Here is a 19,945-nt window from a genome sequence, read left to right on the forward strand (position 1 = left end):
ATGGCACCTATATCATATATGTCAATCATTGAGTTTAAGAAAAACCTCAACTGGTACAGAGCATTAGTAAAAAGGGATAGAGAGAAGCTGTTTATTAACCAAATACAATACACTACCTAAAAATGTTCATATTTCTCATCCTTGGTAACTCAGAAATTAAGTTTGTTTTTCAATTAGAAAAAATATGCAAATAACTATTTTGTAAGACAGCACATTCTGCCTGAGTAGGCATGGATGATCAACAACTTCAAACAAGCTTATGTGTGAAAAATTAGAGCATTTGAAGTAAAAACCACTTTTTATGTTTTATATAGAGGATCTTAGGTTACCATCTATGTGCGAAATGCAACAACATATGTTTCTGTAAAAATATCCCCCTCCAATTATAGCAATCCAAAAAGAAAAATTACCTAATTATTTTTGCCTTAATAACCTCATCACAAGTAAATAAATAAAAAGACGAAAACTGTCTTTGAGTCAAACAAGTCCCTGCAGTTTTCTTGGAAAGATTTTAGAAGTACTTTGTCATTGCCTCCTTCCTAGGGTTGACTGGCCCAAGGTAACCAGGTGGTTTTGTGTCTAAGAGAATTCTAGAATTCATGATTTCTGTTTCTCAGGCATGATATTCCCCTCTGAAAAAAAACATCTGAAAAGTAGCCAGGGGTGCAGGGGTTGCCTAAGCACCCGCTAAGCATCTGATCAGCTCCCCGCCCTGACCTCAACTAACAACCCCCCTTTCTCTCTTTCCTCTACCCCCCACCTCCTCTCCAGGTCCTCCCCAGCAACCCCTCCCTGCACGGAAGCCTCAGCTGGTGCTTTCGGGCTCTTGCTCGCCCCACTGCATGAGATCCTCCGAGCTGTGGGCTAAAGGCGGCAGGGCTCCTCCGGGCTGATCGCGCAGGCACCTGGCAGCTGGGGGGGAGGGGCGGGAGAAAAGACCCGGGACGTGACGTGGGTCCACTTTCCTCCCCACAGAGAACTTTTTTGCGTCCGGCGCGGGTAGTTCGGCGAGAGGCGGCGGCTCTATAACCCCAAAGGCAGCTCTCGCCCGGCATCAGCGCGTGTGCATGCCCACACACAAAACACCCACTCAAACACCCACTCACTATCCCCACAGCGCGAGAATAACAGGAATAATAGTCTTCTTCCCCCCCCCACTCCGCCCGCCACTAGCCTTGCGGTTGCGACTTGTGTCCCCGCCCCTTGGCTCGATTTTCCTGCAACTGACTCCCGCCTCACACTTTTGAAAGAGCGAGAGCGGCCCAAGGAGTCGTTGAAGCGCGCCCCGTTGGGGGGGTGGGGGAAGAGAGAAAGGCGTATTATTACATGAGCCTTTTAAACTTGTGAGAATGGGCTTCCCGGGCAAAAACCGTTTATTTATATCTGGGCGGCCAGGAATCGTTTGCAAAACCGCTTCGCCTTCGCCAGTCCTCTTTGCAAAGCACCGCCGCGGCTCTTCCTTTTTGCCTTTCCCTTTCTGAGGCAACGCGGGACTAGAGCCGCGCGGAGCCATGCCGGCAGTAACAACTCCTGACTCAGGGGGCCTCCAAGGGGAGGGGAAGGAGGAGAAGAAGGGGGGGTGGGGCCGATTCCCCAAAAAATCAGAATTCCGATTTTAGTCGCAAGAATATCATGTCTGGTTTCTAGCCTGGTGCCTACAAATGGCTTTCTACATCAATTTGGAGACACTGAAAAAAGGATTTCACTCTAGGAGGGAACAAAAGTTTTTATTTCTAGATCTTTAATTAATATATTCAAAAAGATTCTGACAATTGTAAAACAACAAAAAGGCCACCAAAAAAAAAGCACAGGAAAAAAATCTTTAAACCTTGACAACTTTCTAATTAATGTTCTTTAAATTCTTGGCCTGTGGTATCGCTTAGCTTTTTGTCGAGCTTAGCCAGAACAGGTATAACTATAGTTCAGCCTTTCCTAACTGGGTCCTTTCCAGGTATATTAGGCTAAAACTGCCATTAACCAGGCGAACTGAGAATTATAGAGACTGTGGATTAAGACATCCCATTTAAGGCAGCTGCTATAACTGATTAAGATCAGCTTCTCCTTCCCTGCTTGCCACTTTTCTCCATGAAGTCTTTGCTACATACACTTTTCTTTCTTTTCTGGTGTGTGTGGGTGTGGATGTGTGGGTGTGGGTGTGTGTTTTAAACATTATTATAACATATGTAAATTTATATGCATAAGCAAGAATTGAAAAAACAAAAAAAGCCCAGGTGATCCTCAAGTTGACTGAAAAAATGGTGGTAGGGAATTTCTGTACTGTGGTTGTGCACAAGAAGGGAATACCCATAACACGAAGAAGCCTGGTAGGCCTGATTAGACCTAGGTCAATAATTCTCCATCCCCAATAAAACAAACATAAGTCACAGATCCATTGCTTTTTATATTTTTGATCTAAGGGGGACTAGAATTGTCCTATGAAAATTGGATTCATCTCTGAGGGAAAGAGGAGAAAACTGAACAATGGTTTTCAGAGCTAAAATGAATGTGTCACTGTATTTTCCTTGTTTTTATTTTTAACATGAAAAAGTAGAAGTGATGTTTTGATTGCGATGAGCAGGATAACCTCTGAATTCTGGATAAAGCTCAGAACAAATGCTGTGGAACTGCTTAGGGTAGCCAATCTGTTGCTTTTTCAAAAAGTCTCTCCATTACCTCATTTTCAAAGGTAACACCTCACCCAAAAGCCCTTTAGTTTCATCTGCTATTCAAACTTCACTGATATTTTTTGCCACCCTCAACTTTTGCAGAGGAACGATTAACCCTTAAAAAATGTACATGGGAGGGAGAGCATTCAATCCAGCTTCATTACTATAGAAGCAGCAAATGATTCCATTTGAAGAAGACAGACAAGGAGGGGAAATCTGGAACACATACCCATTAAAGGGCCAATTTGCTGACTCTGTGAAGCCAATGAAAACTTAAAATTGTAATTCTGTTCTCTCATGTGGTTCCTAAGGCAACAATTCTCTAATCACAGAAAACAAGTCCAATGCCGAGAACTAGCCACAATTTCCCTCACTAGTTTTACACTAACCAACTTGTTTAAGATCACCAGCAGACTGTTGCCATAGCAGCTGATGTAACAAGTGGAAAGAACAACTGTGAAGAGAGGGCAATTGCCTACAAATCTGATATCCTCCATTAACTCTCCCACATTCTTTCTTCACATTTTGTTTGTACTCTTTTATTTCCAATATATATTTCTGATGTAACTGTAAAGCTATCTGAAGTATGATGGCATGAATGTTCATGGCTTAAGTATGATGGAAAAGACAGTTATATGTGAAAAGGGAGGATTTCTCTCTTCTTTCATTGGAATGGTTCCTCTGACTCTGAAACTAAAGTGGAAAGCTAGCAGATTCTCAGGTACAATTCATGAGGCAACAGGTTGGCATCCCCCCTCTATACCTCAGTGATCCCCAACCTTTTTTACGCCGCGGCCCGGTACCGGCATCAGCTGGGCGCCGCCATCTTTTTTTGATGAAAAAGTGCTTCCGGTGACTTCACCGGAAGCACTTTTTCATCAAAAAAAGATAGCGGCGCCAGTGCTTCCGGTGAGCTTTTCCGGGTAGAAATGGCTTTCTACCTGGAAAAGCTCACCGGAAGCGCTGGCGCCGCCATCTTTTTTTGATGAAAACGTGCTTCCGGTGAGCTTTCTACCCGGAAAAGCTCACCGGAAGCGCTGGCGCCACCATCTTTTTTTGATGAAAACGTGCTTCCGGTGAGCTTTCTACCCGGAAAAGCTCACCGGAAGCACTTTTTCATCAAAAAAAGATGGCGGCGCCCAGCAAGCCAGCAGCCCGGTAGGACTTGTTCCGCGGACCGGTGGTTGGGGACCCCTGCTCTACCTCTATCTGATGAATATGGAATCAGGGCCTATCCTTGGGACTGTCAAGCCCTAATTCAGCTAAAGTTTTCATATTGTTCTGGTTTTGATAACTGAAATATTGTTTGTTGCCCAGAGACAACTGGATTGAGATGGATAGCTATACAATTCTAACTTACAGAATATAAAATAAAAGAGCTGGAAGGGACCTGGAGGACTTCTAGTCCAACCTCTGCTTAAGCAGGAGACCCTATGCCCGTGATGGCGAACCTATGGCACGCGTGCCACACATGGCACGCAAAGCTATTTGTGCTGGCATGCGAGCTGCAGGCACTTACCTCACTGCGCATGCGAGTGCCTCACAGCTGGTTTCCAGCCAGTCTGAAGCCTTTTCAGCCTCCCAGAGGTTTGAGGACAGCTTCTGCAGCCTTTACAGGCTGAAAAATAGGCCCATTTCGTAACTTCCTGTAATACCCGAAGTGACAAAATGGGCCTATTTTTCAGCCTGCAAAGGCTGCAGAAGCTGTCCTCAAACCTCTGGGAGGCCGAAAATCAGCTGGGAGGCGCAGTGCAGATAAGGGGCTGGCGGGGAGGGGAGATTGCATGCATTGCATGAGCAGGGGGCAGGGGAGTGCACACATTGCCTTCTGGGTGCTGGCATGTGAGCACACAATTTTTGGCACAGGAGCCCAAAAAGGTTAGCCACCACTGCCCTGTGCCATTCCAGACAAATGGAAATCCAATCTCTTCTTAAACCCCCCACTGATGTGGCACCCACAATTACTAGGTGCAAGCTGTTCTGCTGATTAATTTCTCCTTAGTTATAAATTGGATTTCTTCTTGGTAAGTTTCCATACATTACTTCTTGTCCTACCCTCGGGTGTTTTGGAGAATAGGTTGACCCCTGTCTTCTCTGTAATAGCTCTTTAAATATTGGAAGATTGCTTTCATGTAACTCATAGTCCTTCTCTTCATTAGATTAGGCACACCCAGTTCCTGAAACCATTCATCATATGTTTTAACCACAGCCCCCTAATCATCTTTGTTGCTCTTCTCTGCACCCTTTCTAGACTTTCAACATCTTTTTTGTTTCGTGGTGACCAAAACTGGATGCACTATTCCAAGTTTGGTCTTACCAAGCACTATAAAGCAGTACTAATACTTCACATGACCTTGATACTATCTCTCCGTAAAATAATTCATATAATTTTGGGATATAATTATAGTGACAGTCTTGGATGCATTACTTATTGCTTGCTGTGTTGATGCTGAAACATCAAAATTGTATTCACCTTCTTCCTGCAGCAATTTGGAGAAGAAATGTACATAAATGCTGACTATTTTCTACCAACACTTTTTCAAAGAAAATCTGGAAAGAAGGGGAGCAGTAATAAAAGATAGAATCCCCTATACAAAGCTTCTAATTGATAAATACAAAACACCGACAACATTTTTGCTGCCATTCCCACCTGCAAACATATTTTGAAGAGCAGGAACTGAAATTATTACTGAACTAAAATGGTTATCCCAATTAATATGCTAATCAAAAATATAATCAACTCACATATAAAACTAATAATCTGAAGTAGTAGCAGCAGATTATGCCACAATTATTCCAGTGAAGTTTATGAGAGGGAAATTAACTTTTGAACAATATCAGGACTATGTACTTATAACTATTTAACTACTGGTTTAACCAGAATTGAGCAACATACAATATATTTTAGGACTGTTATATAATTGTCACTTAATGAAATATAGTATACATGTTTCATAAGCATTCATGTTTTGGATATATTTTTTAAAGATAAAGAACAGTATTAAATCTGAAAATTATACAAAATAAACACAATCCTATTTAGCCTTTCAGACAACAACCTCACGGGATATTGCAAAGTTCAGAGTTGGATGGAATAACACAGGTTTATTATACGGGATGGAAATTTTCCTCCTTTATTAGTAGAATCATATTAGACAAGTGGAATTTTGAATCTCAAAGCTCAGTTACTCTCATCTTTGGAAAACATCTTCATGTTTTTAATCAAGTTGAAGGTATTTCAAAGCTATGTGAAAACTGAAGAAACTACAGTGAAGTGCATGAGATATTAATAAGAACAATTAGTTACTAAGGCAACAGGGACAAATATAACTGATCTGCTTTTATTTTGTTATTATCATCATTTTCTTCTAATTCATTACTGTTTTCAAATAATTCAGGAATAATAATCCTACAATTAAATAAAAGTAGGAATGCTGGCAGCCAGCTTCTATAACTTTACAGACCCTCAGAGCTGCCAAATAGTTACAAAATTTATTCTAGCTTGTTCTATGGGCTAATTATAATGAGGGACAATAGATTTTTTTTAAGTCTTAGGCTGACATCTTAAAATAATTCTGGAAAGATCTAGCACAACAGTAGCAGACTCTGTATTTGATTGTATAAACTCATGAACTAGCAATCTTGGGCAGCTCTTCCTCACCATTCCTCTTCTTTTCCACATCATTTCTATTACCCTCTAGATAAGGAGGACAACTGTTGAGAAAAAGGCAGCCTCCTTTAATATTGAATTGGCTCTGATACTTTAAATCCCAATTACAATTTCTGAGCTTCTTCTGCTACAGCTATTTTAGATGCAATGCTAACTATGGCTTACAATAACACCAACATACAAGTACTGAGCCTTCTTATAAAACTGAAAAGAGGAGAATCTTTCACCAATTCTTTTAATTATTTAGGTCTGGAAAATGGTAGTTATTTCATACATTCCTAATCTCTTACTCTATTATGTAATCACTAGTTAAATTTACCTTGTTAATGCATATTAAGCAGTTCCTATTTACAAAGTAATTGTATTTTAATATGTTTGCTGCACTTGGAGAGTCATTCAACATTTTTATCTCTTTTAACAGATCACTTTCTACCAAAAATAGAAACAATCCACCAAAATATATCAACAGTATAAGGGCAACATGTCATAATTATTTAATATTAAACAATCTGGGATCATACCTATATGGACTTTAGCAAAAAAAACATTTTCTCCCCACAAGCACTAATATAAAATACACTTGCCTATTCTAACTTTTTACTTATCCTAACCAGAAAAAAGAAAGACATTGCATAGATATCGTTTAGATAATTAATTACATTAGTGCTGATGATGCTTTAAATAGCTAGTTTACTAGCTATTAGATCACTTCTTGCTAATGCCAGCTTCATGTCTTAGATCCAAAACAATAATGCAAATATAAACAGCTTGTATTATTACATCATTTCTAGTTAATGCGTTTTATAACTGCCTAAGAACTATTGTCAAAACAAGAATAGAAATACATTGTTCACAGGATACATACAAGACTTCAAAAAATACACAAAAGTCCACATTCAAAGAAAGAAAACAACATATACTAAACTGATTTTATAGAACATGATTGCTTCAGCTTTAGAATATATAAGAAAAAAAAAACATTAGATAGGTAGAGTTCTTGACTTATGGCCATAACTTAGCTCAAAAATTCTGTTGCTAAGCGAGACAGTTGCTAAGTGAATTTTGCCCCACTTTTTCTTTCTAGTCTCTGTACAATTAAAAGATAGACAATATATTCTCAAATTATTGTTTAATTACTTATTGAAAAATATTTGTAAAGATTCTAAAGTTCACTAACACATTTCAGAGTCCCATATTCTACCTTTTCCATGTTAGAAGAGCTAAAACTTATAGTTTACATTAGGAACTAGGTAACTGGAAAGATCTGGAAGCCACAGAATCTCCTGTTGATTGCAGTCATGACAAGCTGCATACATTTAAATACATCAAACCTTATAAATTTATGGTGCTAAAGGAAAAGAATAAATATTATTATCTCAGAACAAATTATACTTAGGTTCCTTCTATTCTGTCAAGATTCTTTTAAGTTCTACATAATTATATATACAACATGACTTTTACTAGAAAGATTCATTCAATGGCATGGTTAGAATATTCAAAATTATAATAAGGCTTATCCTGAATGATCAGGTCCTTGAGATTGAATTACTTATTTTTGACATAGTTCAAAATAACATGGGGGAGTGCATTATTGGAAAATCTCAACAGGAAAAAATGCTATACTTGCTGAGTGTTAAAATAAATAGCTTTTAATAAAAAGAAAACTGTTCAAATTTGGTATCATTATGATCAGAAAGGATTGCTGATGGAAAACACAATACCCTGCAGGAAGGAGACTTAAATATTTAAGTTTATGTATATTTTGACAATATTAAGTTCATGCAACATTTTCAGTGTAGTTTACAGTTACTTGATTTATGTAACGGTTGATTATATCTGACACAATTTTAATATATTTTGTTTTGTTTTGCTTGCATTTTACTGAACCTGATGTGACTACTGGCAAACAAAATCAATCCTCTCCCTCTCTTTATTATGAGACTGATACAAATTAATAACTTTAGAATGATCCTGAATATTAGTCTACTTTTCCAGTTTAGAATTTAAATTGCTATTTCATTTTCAAATATCCATTAAATGTTTTTGATTATATTTACTGATAAAAACACAATCAGATTTCATTAGGGGGAAAAATGACAGAAGAGAAAGGGCAGAATTCTTGTATTTTTTATGAACTGGAAAAAAAGTATGCCAGCATTTTTTAAAAAATATATTTTTAAACAAGTATAAAATATTTGCTCCACTGTTCTCTATTCCTCAGCAAATGTTAGGTCATTCACAATTATTAACAACATACAGACCATCTAAGGTATTTTAATTTGGGAAATTAATCTAAATTCATATACTTTTGAAGGAAAAAGAAGCAAAAAAGTTACCGATATTTTTCAAAATATGTTCACTAATAAAAAAAACCTATCAAGTATTTTATAAACATAAATAAATGTTGACATACATGGAGTAACAGTTTTATCAACAACTATCCTTTCTGCAGTGAAGTGAAAATCTTATGAGTGACCTGAATTTTTACGTAAGACTGAGAATATACAGAAAATACTTATAAAATATGTCTATTAATTTCTCTCTGACAATCTATAGGATCTGAAGTCATTGACAATAATGGCAATAATGAATATTTACAAATATCCTAATTTCCTATGAGACGGAAAGAAAGAAATGGCTAGGAGATAAGGAGAAGAAATAATACCGTACTATAGCCTTGTGTGGCTGAAAAACTGTACTGTAAATTTTAATTATTTGTCAACTGTATTTTCCAGTTTAGAGCAGTATGTTAAATAACAAACTGTATCCAATTGTGTGTTTCAGCATTATAAAGATATTTAACTCAGGAAAGGCTTTTAGGAGTGGAAACTTTTTTTTTTTAAATGGCAATTTATTCTGCAGTACAACTTCCATACTTATCCAGAAGTCCTACAATAATTAGGGGATAATTATAATGAAGGTTCTGAGAGAAAGGGATCTCCAAATATCTCTTCTATTTTCTGCACATGTAATATTTTCAAGGACTTTCTAATGTTTCATAGTAATTCGAAAATTGTTTCCTGATTCCATGTTTTAAAATCTTTAGACTGAAATAGGCTTTCTTCCAGTATAGGAAAAAAAGATTCTAAACATAACATACAAAGGAACTATATTTTAAAGAATATGGAAATAAAGTATTACACTTAGTACCAAATGTATGAGATTATCAGTTTAAAGACAGGAAACCAAAGAGAAAGAGCAGGCTACTTCTATTTGAAGATTTTAGTCTCCTATTACAGAAAGCAATATTCCATATGAATGTATGCTATTACTGTATGTTTAACACAGTGCATAATGTAATATGTGCTGAAAATATACACTATGTTCCCAACCAGAAAGAAAAATATGGAAGTATATTCTTGTATCATGTAGAAATACTAAATCAGCAATATCCACGTAACATCCATCAACATTAGGAAAGCAAACTGTACATAAGAACTTACAAAATCAAAGTCACCATCCTGGGGAACTTTCCAGTTATCAGGGAAAACATTCTTCGCCATGTGATAAGATTCATGTATATTCTGGTTGCAGTTTTCATGGACCTTATTTTTGGAATCCTGTTTATCAAAATAGTCCATAAAGGAAGGTCGCTGAGCCTGTGGTGATGTAGCATTTCCTGTTTTGAAAATAAAAAATAGTCAAAATATGAAGAGAAACAAAAGAGCTCAAAGTGATTGTGCTGAAAGTTAACTAATTTTAAAGGTATTAATGCTTTTTTTTTAACTAGAAATTAAGATATCGTGTTATAACATGTGACAGTACAACCAAATAGAAGTACAACAGAACCACACAAAATCATATTATAATTAAAGCAGTATAAAAATACGTTATCTATATCCAATTTATGCACTGAAGTTAGACTGAAATGTAATTCCTTTATATTTAGGAAGTGATACCACTTGGTTGACTTGACAGTAGGTTAAACTAGTAGCTTATCCTAGTTGCTGGGATGGGAGAGACGTCAAGGGCAAGAGAGAAGCAAGGAAGAAAAAGAGATTACATTGCAAAATATAAAAAAGAAAAAGAAATATTTCAATATTTTGGTGAAGAAAACTAGACCAATGACTTCATGAAATTACCAAATCTGAACTCAGCTCAAGAAAGAATATACTTACAAATAATGCTAAATTAATTTTTCATAAAAAGTTGTTTCATATAATTCATGGCTTTAAAAAAATAATAATTACATAACTGTCAACAGGAAAATAATAACTTATCTGGCTACTTAAGACCCAGATAAAGATTTTTAAAATCATCCAATTATATATTGAAGTACTGAAGGCAAAACTGTGATTCTAAATACATTTTGCCTAATAAGAAAAAATAATCCTGTTCTTTTAGAAATAGCAGGTGTATATTTTCAATTTTTCAAGCCTATCACTGATGATTAAACATAAATTTGCTAAAGGAAGAGGAAATAATGACAATTCTTGAAATTCCTTTTTTTTAAAAAAAATACAATAATATACAATAGAAGTGCATGAAATCACTTAATAAAATATTAATAAAATGTTAAAGTTTTACATTAAACGATGATGTCTGACTTTTGAAGTGTCACAATCATTTTCAGAATTGGTTCATTACTACTTTGGCTGAATTTTGGAGAAAAATATATTATGAAAAATATATTATCAGAATTAATTCCCAACTCAAGTTGCTTTCAGCAAATACATTTTGGAAGAAATAGATCAAAAATGTATAATCCTACTACAACAGTAAGCAAGGGACTTATTAAGAATCCCTGCCTTCAAACTAAAAAATTACAGTAAAGCAAACAAGCCAACTTCTTTTAATAAATGTATTAAGGTAGAATTACAGTAATACTTAGAATAACCATGGGTGGGCAAAAAAGCAATGGGAATAGGAGTGATTTCAAATTTCCCAATTTACTTTGCTTGTGGGTAGCTTACAGGGAGAAAGTTGGTGCTTTCTCCAAAGGCAGAAGGCAGGTAAGTGGCTGCTGCTGGGGAGAGTTTTTTTTGGGGGGTAGGAGGGAGGAAAGCTGTGTGGAGGTGCAGGTCAAGAATAGTACTTGGGGGTACACAAGATAGTACTTGGGGGTACACATGTTACAGAGGTTGGGGGGGAGAAGAATAGGGGGGTCATAGATATATGAGCAATGGCTAGGCCAGTTGAGGTGCCATGCAGGTCAGGGGCAGTGCATGGAGGCACGGAGCAGGAAAAGTGAGTGGGGATGCCCAAGAGGTATTGCATGTGTTGGGAAAGGCACACAGGAGGGGCAGGATGTGTGAGAGTGCACCCGAGGTGCCGGTCAAAGTAGACACATAGGGACAGTGCAAATTGAAAACTGTGCAAGAGATGCTATGTGGGTTGTGGTGGGGAATGGCACAAGTCAGGGTACTGTGCAGGGGCTTAGTGACCATTTATTGTGAAGTCAAGGACTACATGTGCAGTGGAACCTCCGGTCACAATCGTAATCCATTCCAGGACTTCGGTCTCAACGCTATTTGGTCGTGACCGGAAGCAAGACTGACTGAGCATGTGCAGACTCAAAAAAATGGGATGGCAGGGGAAGTCTCTGTGGCAGGGAAAACTTCCGCGGCTGTTTGATCACCACCTGAGGATATGCTCGCGACCAGATGCAAAAATTTTCCAAAATTTTGGTCAGAAGCAATCATGACCTGAGGTTCCACTGTATTATCTTTCTGATGAAGTTAAAAATCCCTGAGAAGTTAAAAATACTGTGAAAAATTAATACAGCTGTGAATCTACTTGCCATCTACCATTATGCACTTTACAAAACGCATGTTTTAAAGTTTTAAACCTTGCCTAATTTTAATGTTGTACATAAAACTTAATGAGTTTATTCTAAAAGTTTATACAGGAGCAATTTTACCATATGTACATCATCAGACATATGGCAAGATAACCATTAGATGGAATAATTCTGCTGCAATTTATACTTTTGAGAATCAGGCCACTCATTTCCACCTGAATTCCAGCAGATTCATGCTCCATACATTAATCAAAAGAATGAAATGTGTTACAAGAAATTATTGCTTAATTCAGCACCTAAAGTCTTCTAATCGTCTTTCAACCCAAGGGCAAGCAAATTTATTCAGAAATTTCCAATGAATAATTGAAGTTACTGTGTATTAAGGTGGACTGAAGACAAGCAGCATGTTTAACAAAAAGCAGAGTCCTGCAGACAATTAAACCAACTCAAACATCTAAAAGGTATTCAATAACGTTTTTAAACATACTTATCATTATTCAACTCTAACTTTCGGTTTTAAAATTATGTGTTGTTAAATTTATCCAAAATGGGATCACATTTGAATGATGTATGTATGAATTCATTAAAATGACCTTAATTTAAAACATTCTAGAATTGTAGCATATGTTGTCATTTTTCCATTATTCTACACTAAATTGTTGCATTACCAGCTTGAGTAAATCACTAATATTTGAAAAATAGAGTTCCATAATATATAGCATAAACCACGCAAAGGAATTACAAAGATGGAAATTCGGGGATCTTGACCAGCCTTCCAGAAGAAATCCACATATCGGAGTGTTTTTTATATTTCATATTTTTTGTCTTGGTAGCTCAAGTGAACAAACCATTGGAAAGCAGTTTGCCAGGGAAAATTTTGAAAATGTAATATGCAGATTAATTTCAATTTGCACAAACCACATAAATGTAGCTAGTAGCCAAAATTAGCCAAAATATATTGGTCTTAATTCTAACATTTAATTAAAGTGAGTATTCACTGATTACAGGGCTGAAATAAAAAGCATTTAGAATGTTTCTTTTACAAAGAAAAATGAAACATACTTTTCATGGTTCCATCTTCATCTTCTTCATCATCATCATCGCTATTTATTACCATGGTCCCCAGATCCGATTCTAGCATGGTACTGTTATGTTCAATCATGGTCTGAGCACTGTCACTCATTGTACTGGTAGCCCTCATTGTACCAGCAGTATCAGATGTAGTCTTCACCATGGTGTGAGAATCGAGCTCATCTTCATCCTGCAAACAAACAAACAAACAAACAAAAAGAAATTGCCTTAAAAAACATGCTGATGATAAGAACACTGACCTTGAGACGCCCAGGGCATTGCAAAGAATTTGAAAGGGTAATTTATAAAACATATTAGTGCAAGCAAAACATACCTAAAACTAGTAGTGGCATTCCCCAGAATTCCCCAGCACCAGATGCTCAAGGAATTTCCCCAAGCTGTCCTTTTCTCAAAACAGCCGCATAAGCCTTTCTACAGGCCACCGATCCCCAAATGCTTTGAGGAGGAATGTATTATTCAGATGAAGACACTTTGGAAGCCTCCCCTTTCTACCCCCCCCACACACCTTTCATTGTAATATGCTGGAATAAATGATTGGAGATTCTATTCCTTGTAAATTGAGGGGGGGGGTTCTTTCTTACGTTGATGTTTTTAATCTTGTAAACTATGCAGATTTGCTTGATGAGTGGGGCAGTCTTAGAAACTGAAGAGGTAATATGTTACATTTTTGGTTAAGAAGTAATAAATCTCACTGAATATAACATACGGATATGTCTGAGACTTAAATTATTACTCTAATTCACATTTTTCTCCCCTTTTTCCATTCCCTACCTTGAAACCATTGAAATGTGTACTTTTAGCACAATATTTATATGTGTATATTTAATTACGGTATTTTGAAGTGACTCTAGTTCATCTGACTCAAAACCATGTCTTAGAGCACCTTGTTCACTATTTGTACATAAGACAAACTGAAATAAAAGTTACACAGAGTTTAAAATGCTCGGAATTTTAGTAATACTATCATGAGTTTGGGGTGGAGATGGCTAAAAACATTGTTTTTCCAGCATGATACCTATTCTTCTAGGACCCTCTAGCAGTTAAATTAAACCACTTCTGGACGCTACCAAAGGTTGAAGTTTTTTGCAGATGTTTGTAATACAACTTTAAAAATAAATGTTTGCTTCTCTTTAATTTTTATTCTTAGAGTTGATTTGGAATTTTTGTTTGGATTAGCCCTGATGTTACCGAAGTTATAAAATAAATGTTAATTGTTTGAGGGGGTTCCCTTTATTTCTCATGAAGATTTGATGATATGCATGTATCTTTTGACTGGGCGGATATTTTATTGTATTTTGTTTTGTTTTGTAAGCTGCCAGGAGTTTTAAAGATTTGGCAGCATATAATAAGAATAACAAAAACTTGATTTTTTCCCACCAAAAAAGAATTTTATTTTTGGATTGAACATTTTAAGTCAGATCTAAAGATCTACCAAAATCAATTAATAGTTGCTAATATGAAACTATTCTCTCATTTATTTTAATGGGTCAATACCAGGACTGTCTTAACGCATGGGCCTGATGAGCACTTGCCTAATCTGTGTATGTTAACCCTTCAATGCACCTTGTATCATATAAATACAGCAACATATTTATTACATTTTACTGCATTTTTATTAATACTAACATGCAAATGTTATGTTTAATTTTATTGACCATTTACATTTTTATTCTTGTGAGTAGTTGTCATAGTACACTGCTTTGCCCGGGGCCCATAATGCTGTAAAGAGGCCCTAATCAGTACTACTGAGTAAGACCGAGTCCAGTCCAGTTTGTGTTCATTTTATTGCTCACTGTACCATGTTAATCAAAAATATCTCTGGAAACATTCTTTAGTAACAGCAAAGCATACTATTTCTACAAAACCATAGCAGAAAGTCAAACACATTTGGAAAAGATATCATAAAAGAAAAATTATAAACATAGAAAACAGATATACAAATCTGTTTTAAATCATATTATGGGGTCACTAGTGTGATTCCATTTATTAGCGTTTCAGGACTTCAGGCAACTATATTTTCTAGTTCTTCTGCACTCTTTGAATCAAACACTATTAAGGACTGAATCTGGAACTTTCTCCAAGAAGATTACTTTCTCAAGAAGATTACTTTCTCCAAGAAGATTACTTATTCCAATAGTACCATTTATTTTATTTTATTTTTTTCTCCACCCCCACCCCCCTGGAATAGACGTAAGATTATAGTGGACAAGTATTCAGTAAATCTAAAACTATTTTCCCCCCAAAAAATCCATCTCAACTGGCAAGGCCAACTTCTCTCATTTGTATACAAAGTGTTCGTTAAAATCATGATAAAAGGGGCAAGAAGAAAACCTGCTGATGCTTTATAGAAAAGTATCTGCTGAGCAGATGCTTCAGGACTGTGAAACAGAGTTAATTCCAGCAAAGAATACAAAAGCATTTCCAATCAGTGGCAGTAATGTGCCAGGAATGTAAAACAGAGAACTGATGATAATCCAGATCATGAATCATAAAACCCATATGGAATAGAAGCATTTGAAAACATTATTAGGAAATCCTATTCTCTTTCTAAAGTCAGATGTAGAGGATGTGCACAAAATCCAAGCTATTTAAAAACTAACATGCTGTTCTATGCCTTAAGTGCTTTTACAAGGGCACATTCTACTGTCCACCCCCCCCCCCCCAAAATCAGAATGTAGAAGAGCTGTTTCTATAAAACATTTCAATTAATGTCTAATTTTAGATGATTCAAATAAAAAGAAAATTCCTGACTTCAGTTTGCTTTGGGGGCCAAATGAAATCAACCAAGTATGTGTCCAAAACCTATTCTGACATCAGCAAGTTTACAAAATGGCCTATGTTACAATAACTAATAGCAAATAATCAAATATCACTAATGAATGCCATGCATCCCATCATGAGGAACTTTTTTCAGTTCTTGAAGGCAGGGAGGAATCATCTTAGGAAATTATGTTAGTTGATACCCATAGAATATTTTAAATTATTATTTATGAAGACAAATCCTGCTTAAATATAGAATGATATTGTTCTTTTATGGATTTTTTTTCCTTCTTCAACACTGTTTTCCATCTTAAGCCCTGCTTCTTCTTTTTCCTTATCCTGATTATATATAAATACTGCTTTTATTTTCATACATTGGATTATATCCAGTGATAACTTTGTGGTGGCAGTAAAAATACCTATGTAAGAGTATATTTATTTCAAAAAATTCTATCTACATAACACAACTGTTTCCAAAGAGTTGCTTTCAAGCACAGGGAACTATGTTTGAACAGTGTATTGTGCTGTTTGGGGCATGTCATAATAAGCAAGCTAAAGCAGAAAAAACTGGATGCTTTACTTCAGAGCAGAAAATTTTTCCATGTAAAGTTTCAACTGGATATAATCCAATAAATAATCGAAGTGCCTTAGAAGGAGTAGTAAAATTACTGCATTTTAAAATAAAAGATAAAGCAAATGACACATAATGAATGATGCTTCTTTTAAAACAGATAACTAGAACTGCAATTCTATGCATGACATACTTATAAATCAGTTAAATTCCATTTTACACAGAGATGTGATGTCTATATGTGCATACAAGCATACTTATTAGCTGAAACACCTCATTTTTCACACTGATGAAGTATCAAAAACATTTTACCTTGTTTATATTTATAATTATTTAATTAACATAATCTAAGCCTCTGGATCAGAATTGCATCTGTATAAAATATTTGCACTGACGAAATAGTTATTTTTTAAATGAACGGAAGCATTCCTGAAAAAGATTTCTAGTTTATTTATAATATATAATGTTAGTTGCATGTAATCTTAGAATTCTAATTCTGAAGTTGCATTAACAATTTCTTTTTGAATATCAGTCACTGCCCTCAAAGGTGAAATCAATTTGAATTCATATATAATTTGAACACTGACAATCTGTTGAGAAATCATTTCCATTCCCTCAATTTTACTGAGGGAATGGAAATGTTTTCTCAAATCATCTCAAATTTTATTGAGATAATTTTATTATCTACATATTCAAAACTGTCATTTGAGATTCCAGCTATTTGAAGTCAAGAAGATAGTTTACATCTTCTTCAGTATTCCAAATATCTATTGAAATACTGATTTTTTTGCTAATATTTTCTGCCTTCAATTCATTTTTTCCTAGAATAAAAAGTTATGATTTTTCCATGTTTGCTATTTTTCTTCTAAATGTTTTAATCTACCTTTTCTGTTCATTTTCTTTTCTAATCTTAATCCTCATTTCCAAAATTCATTGCTATAAGATTGCATATCACCTTCTTTCTCTATGGAACATTTTTAAAAGAGAATAGAATTTTTTATCTCTTTTAATTCTTTTATAAAATGTCATATTTAAATATGTTAAACTATTATCATAAATGTTTATTTTATATAATTAATTGGATTTTGATTCAATGGTACAATTCCACCGTAACATTCTCAACAAGAAATGAAGAAAGTGATTAAAGTCCAAAATACTTCCTTCATAAACAAAGCCTTAATAAAACTGGAATTGTGAGATTATGAGAAGCCTCCACTAGTTTGTAGGAAATTATCTTAAAACATTAATACACTTCCTTAAATTTCCTCTAAATTAATTTAGAGTTAAAATTGTAATGAAGTATTGATATTTAACAGCAATAGCTTATTTTTTTTCTCAAACTTCACCATATATACATGGTAGATTAAATTCCAAGCTTTTGCTGAGTAAATGGAAGGTTCTCCTATTTACTGAAGAATATACTCGTATAAGTACAACCATGTTTTTCATTCTAGAGCAAAACCTTAGGAGCTAGGCCTGTGCCAATTAATTCAATAATTAATTGACAGAGAGATGCAATATCTAATTTTGATAAATAAATGATGACTAATTCTGAAAATTCTATTTAATATTTAAAAAGTTTAATGGATTGCATTTAATAAGTCTTTTCAGAACATGCCAAACTCCAAACTTGGTTTTTGCTGAGTTATGAAAATATCCAAACAGAGGAACAATAGGTTGCTCAGTAAAAAAAAAATGTTTTATGCATTTACAAGAATATACTGGATATTTTAAATAGCAATTAGCAATCCAATTAGCATTATATCAATGTTATACATACATTCAGTGACAGATAACAGATAGGATAATCTGTGTATCATTTGTCTCAAAAATTATACTATTTTGTAATCTTTATTATCATATACATTTGCCAAATCCTCTTATATCTATAGACGCAAAACTGCATTTAAAAGAAGCAGAATTCCTATACATTTGAGTGTTTATCCTTAATATGACATTATTTATTATGCTTGTGCAAACTAGGTTTCATTTTCTTCTCCAGATCCACTCATTGAAGCCAAGAAGCAGAACCAAATACTTGAAAGAGAACTGATTCGAAACCTCCCGAGAACTTCTTAGCATGTATATGCCTGTCCGGAAAACAGTTTGACTAAGATAGCAGAGGCAACTTTTAAGCACCCACACACATGACTTGGGGTGCCCAGAAGGTTACTTGCACAAAATTTTTGAGTGACTGCAACCATGATAGTTTCAAGGCATAGACCCAAATGATATTTTGCATGTTAGCAAAATAACTTTAATGATCTGCAGACACTATGCTTTGCACATTCTGTAGCTAATTTTGTAGTTCCAATATATTTGGATACTAAAAAGCTTTCCTCTGAGGAAAAAATAAATAAAATATGGTGGTCACGATCCCAAACATAAATGTCTACAAATGTCTGTATCTGAGGGTATTAGATAAATTAAATCCATTTATCTATATCTCATCACCTTAACTTTTTCCTTCATTGTTTTATCTGTAACCGTATTAAAGTTTATTATTATTATATTATCCATTGTTTTGAAAATTCTGTTAATTCCATTAATGTTGGAAAACCGTGTCTTGTCTTTTGGTCTACAACATATGCATAGAAATTGCAGCCTAGGAGCTAAATGTCTCTTGTTGGCCAGGGATGTATTACAAGAGGCTAGATATACTTCCCTTCTGTAATTTATCGAATCAATTTTAAAGCTTCAGGTTAATTTCAGTATGAAGGACTGGGGATCTATATTATCTTTGTGTGGGTGTATGGACTAAAATATATATTTTTAATAGAATCTTTTTTATTACTATTTGCATTTAATAATTTTTATCCCTTTTACTGTGCAGCCCCCAGCTTTATATTCAAAGAAAAAGGGGTACATAATTGCAACCAAGTGGAACTGGCACACCCTTGACCTAGGGAATTTCTCAATTGTTTAGTATCTTCTTTACATCTTTTAACATCTACTTGGGGGGAGGGAGTGACAATTGATTTACAGGTTTTCTTAAGAAATGTTTACAGACAATACGGTATTTCTTTTTTTACCAGATGACTTCAATCACTGTCTAGTCTAGACAGAAGAAAGAAATGTATTCAGGCAGCAGCATACAAAGTGAGATCATATGAAATGTCTGATGAAAGCAGTATTGCAAGATAAACACTTCTCTTTCTTTGTATTTGCATTGTGACATCACACACAAAGAGGGAGCTTGGTGGTGATGACAGTGTAATACTGCTTTCAATTTGATGAAGGCAGCAGAAACTTGCATGGCCCCCAGGTAAAAATCTAAATCTCAATTCCAAGCAAAAATGAATTTTTGTTGCTGAATTGATACCAGGACTGATCTAAACATATAAACCATTTCCTTCTTTTTTGTAATAGTTTGGTCACTTATGGTTCAAACACTGGTACAGGATAATTAGGTAATAGAATAGTTAGGACCACCATGTATCAATCTT

General features: G+C 35.2%; 1 protein-coding gene across 3 annotated transcripts in view; it reads right to left on the reverse strand.

Annotated features, from left to right (window-relative positions):
* The window catches only part of STK3 (serine/threonine kinase 3), a 116,497-nt gene that overhangs the window by 38,887 nt on the left and 57,665 nt on the right, over window positions 1–19,945 (reverse strand). For 2 of the 3 annotated variants that reach the window (XM_087962036.1, XM_026690479.2), the window contains 2 exons: window positions 13,139–13,337; window positions 9,780–9,955 (listed from right to left, as the gene is read on the reverse strand). In XM_087962036.1, the coding sequence (XP_087818162.1) occupies window positions 9,780–9,955; window positions 13,139–13,337 (375 nt within the window). Of the gene's footprint in view, window positions 1–5,770; window positions 6,381–9,779; window positions 9,956–13,138; window positions 13,338–19,945 lie in introns of those variants that run through there. The other variant, XM_087962037.1, reaches the window with a different exon arrangement.

This window comes from Notechis scutatus, chromosome 3 (assembly GCF_049901735.1).
Source record: "Notechis scutatus isolate UNSWTSFEM ecotype Mainland chromosome 3, rNotScu1.2, whole genome shotgun sequence".
NCBI classification, from domain to species: domain Eukaryota; kingdom Metazoa; phylum Chordata; class Lepidosauria; order Squamata; family Elapidae; genus Notechis; species Notechis scutatus.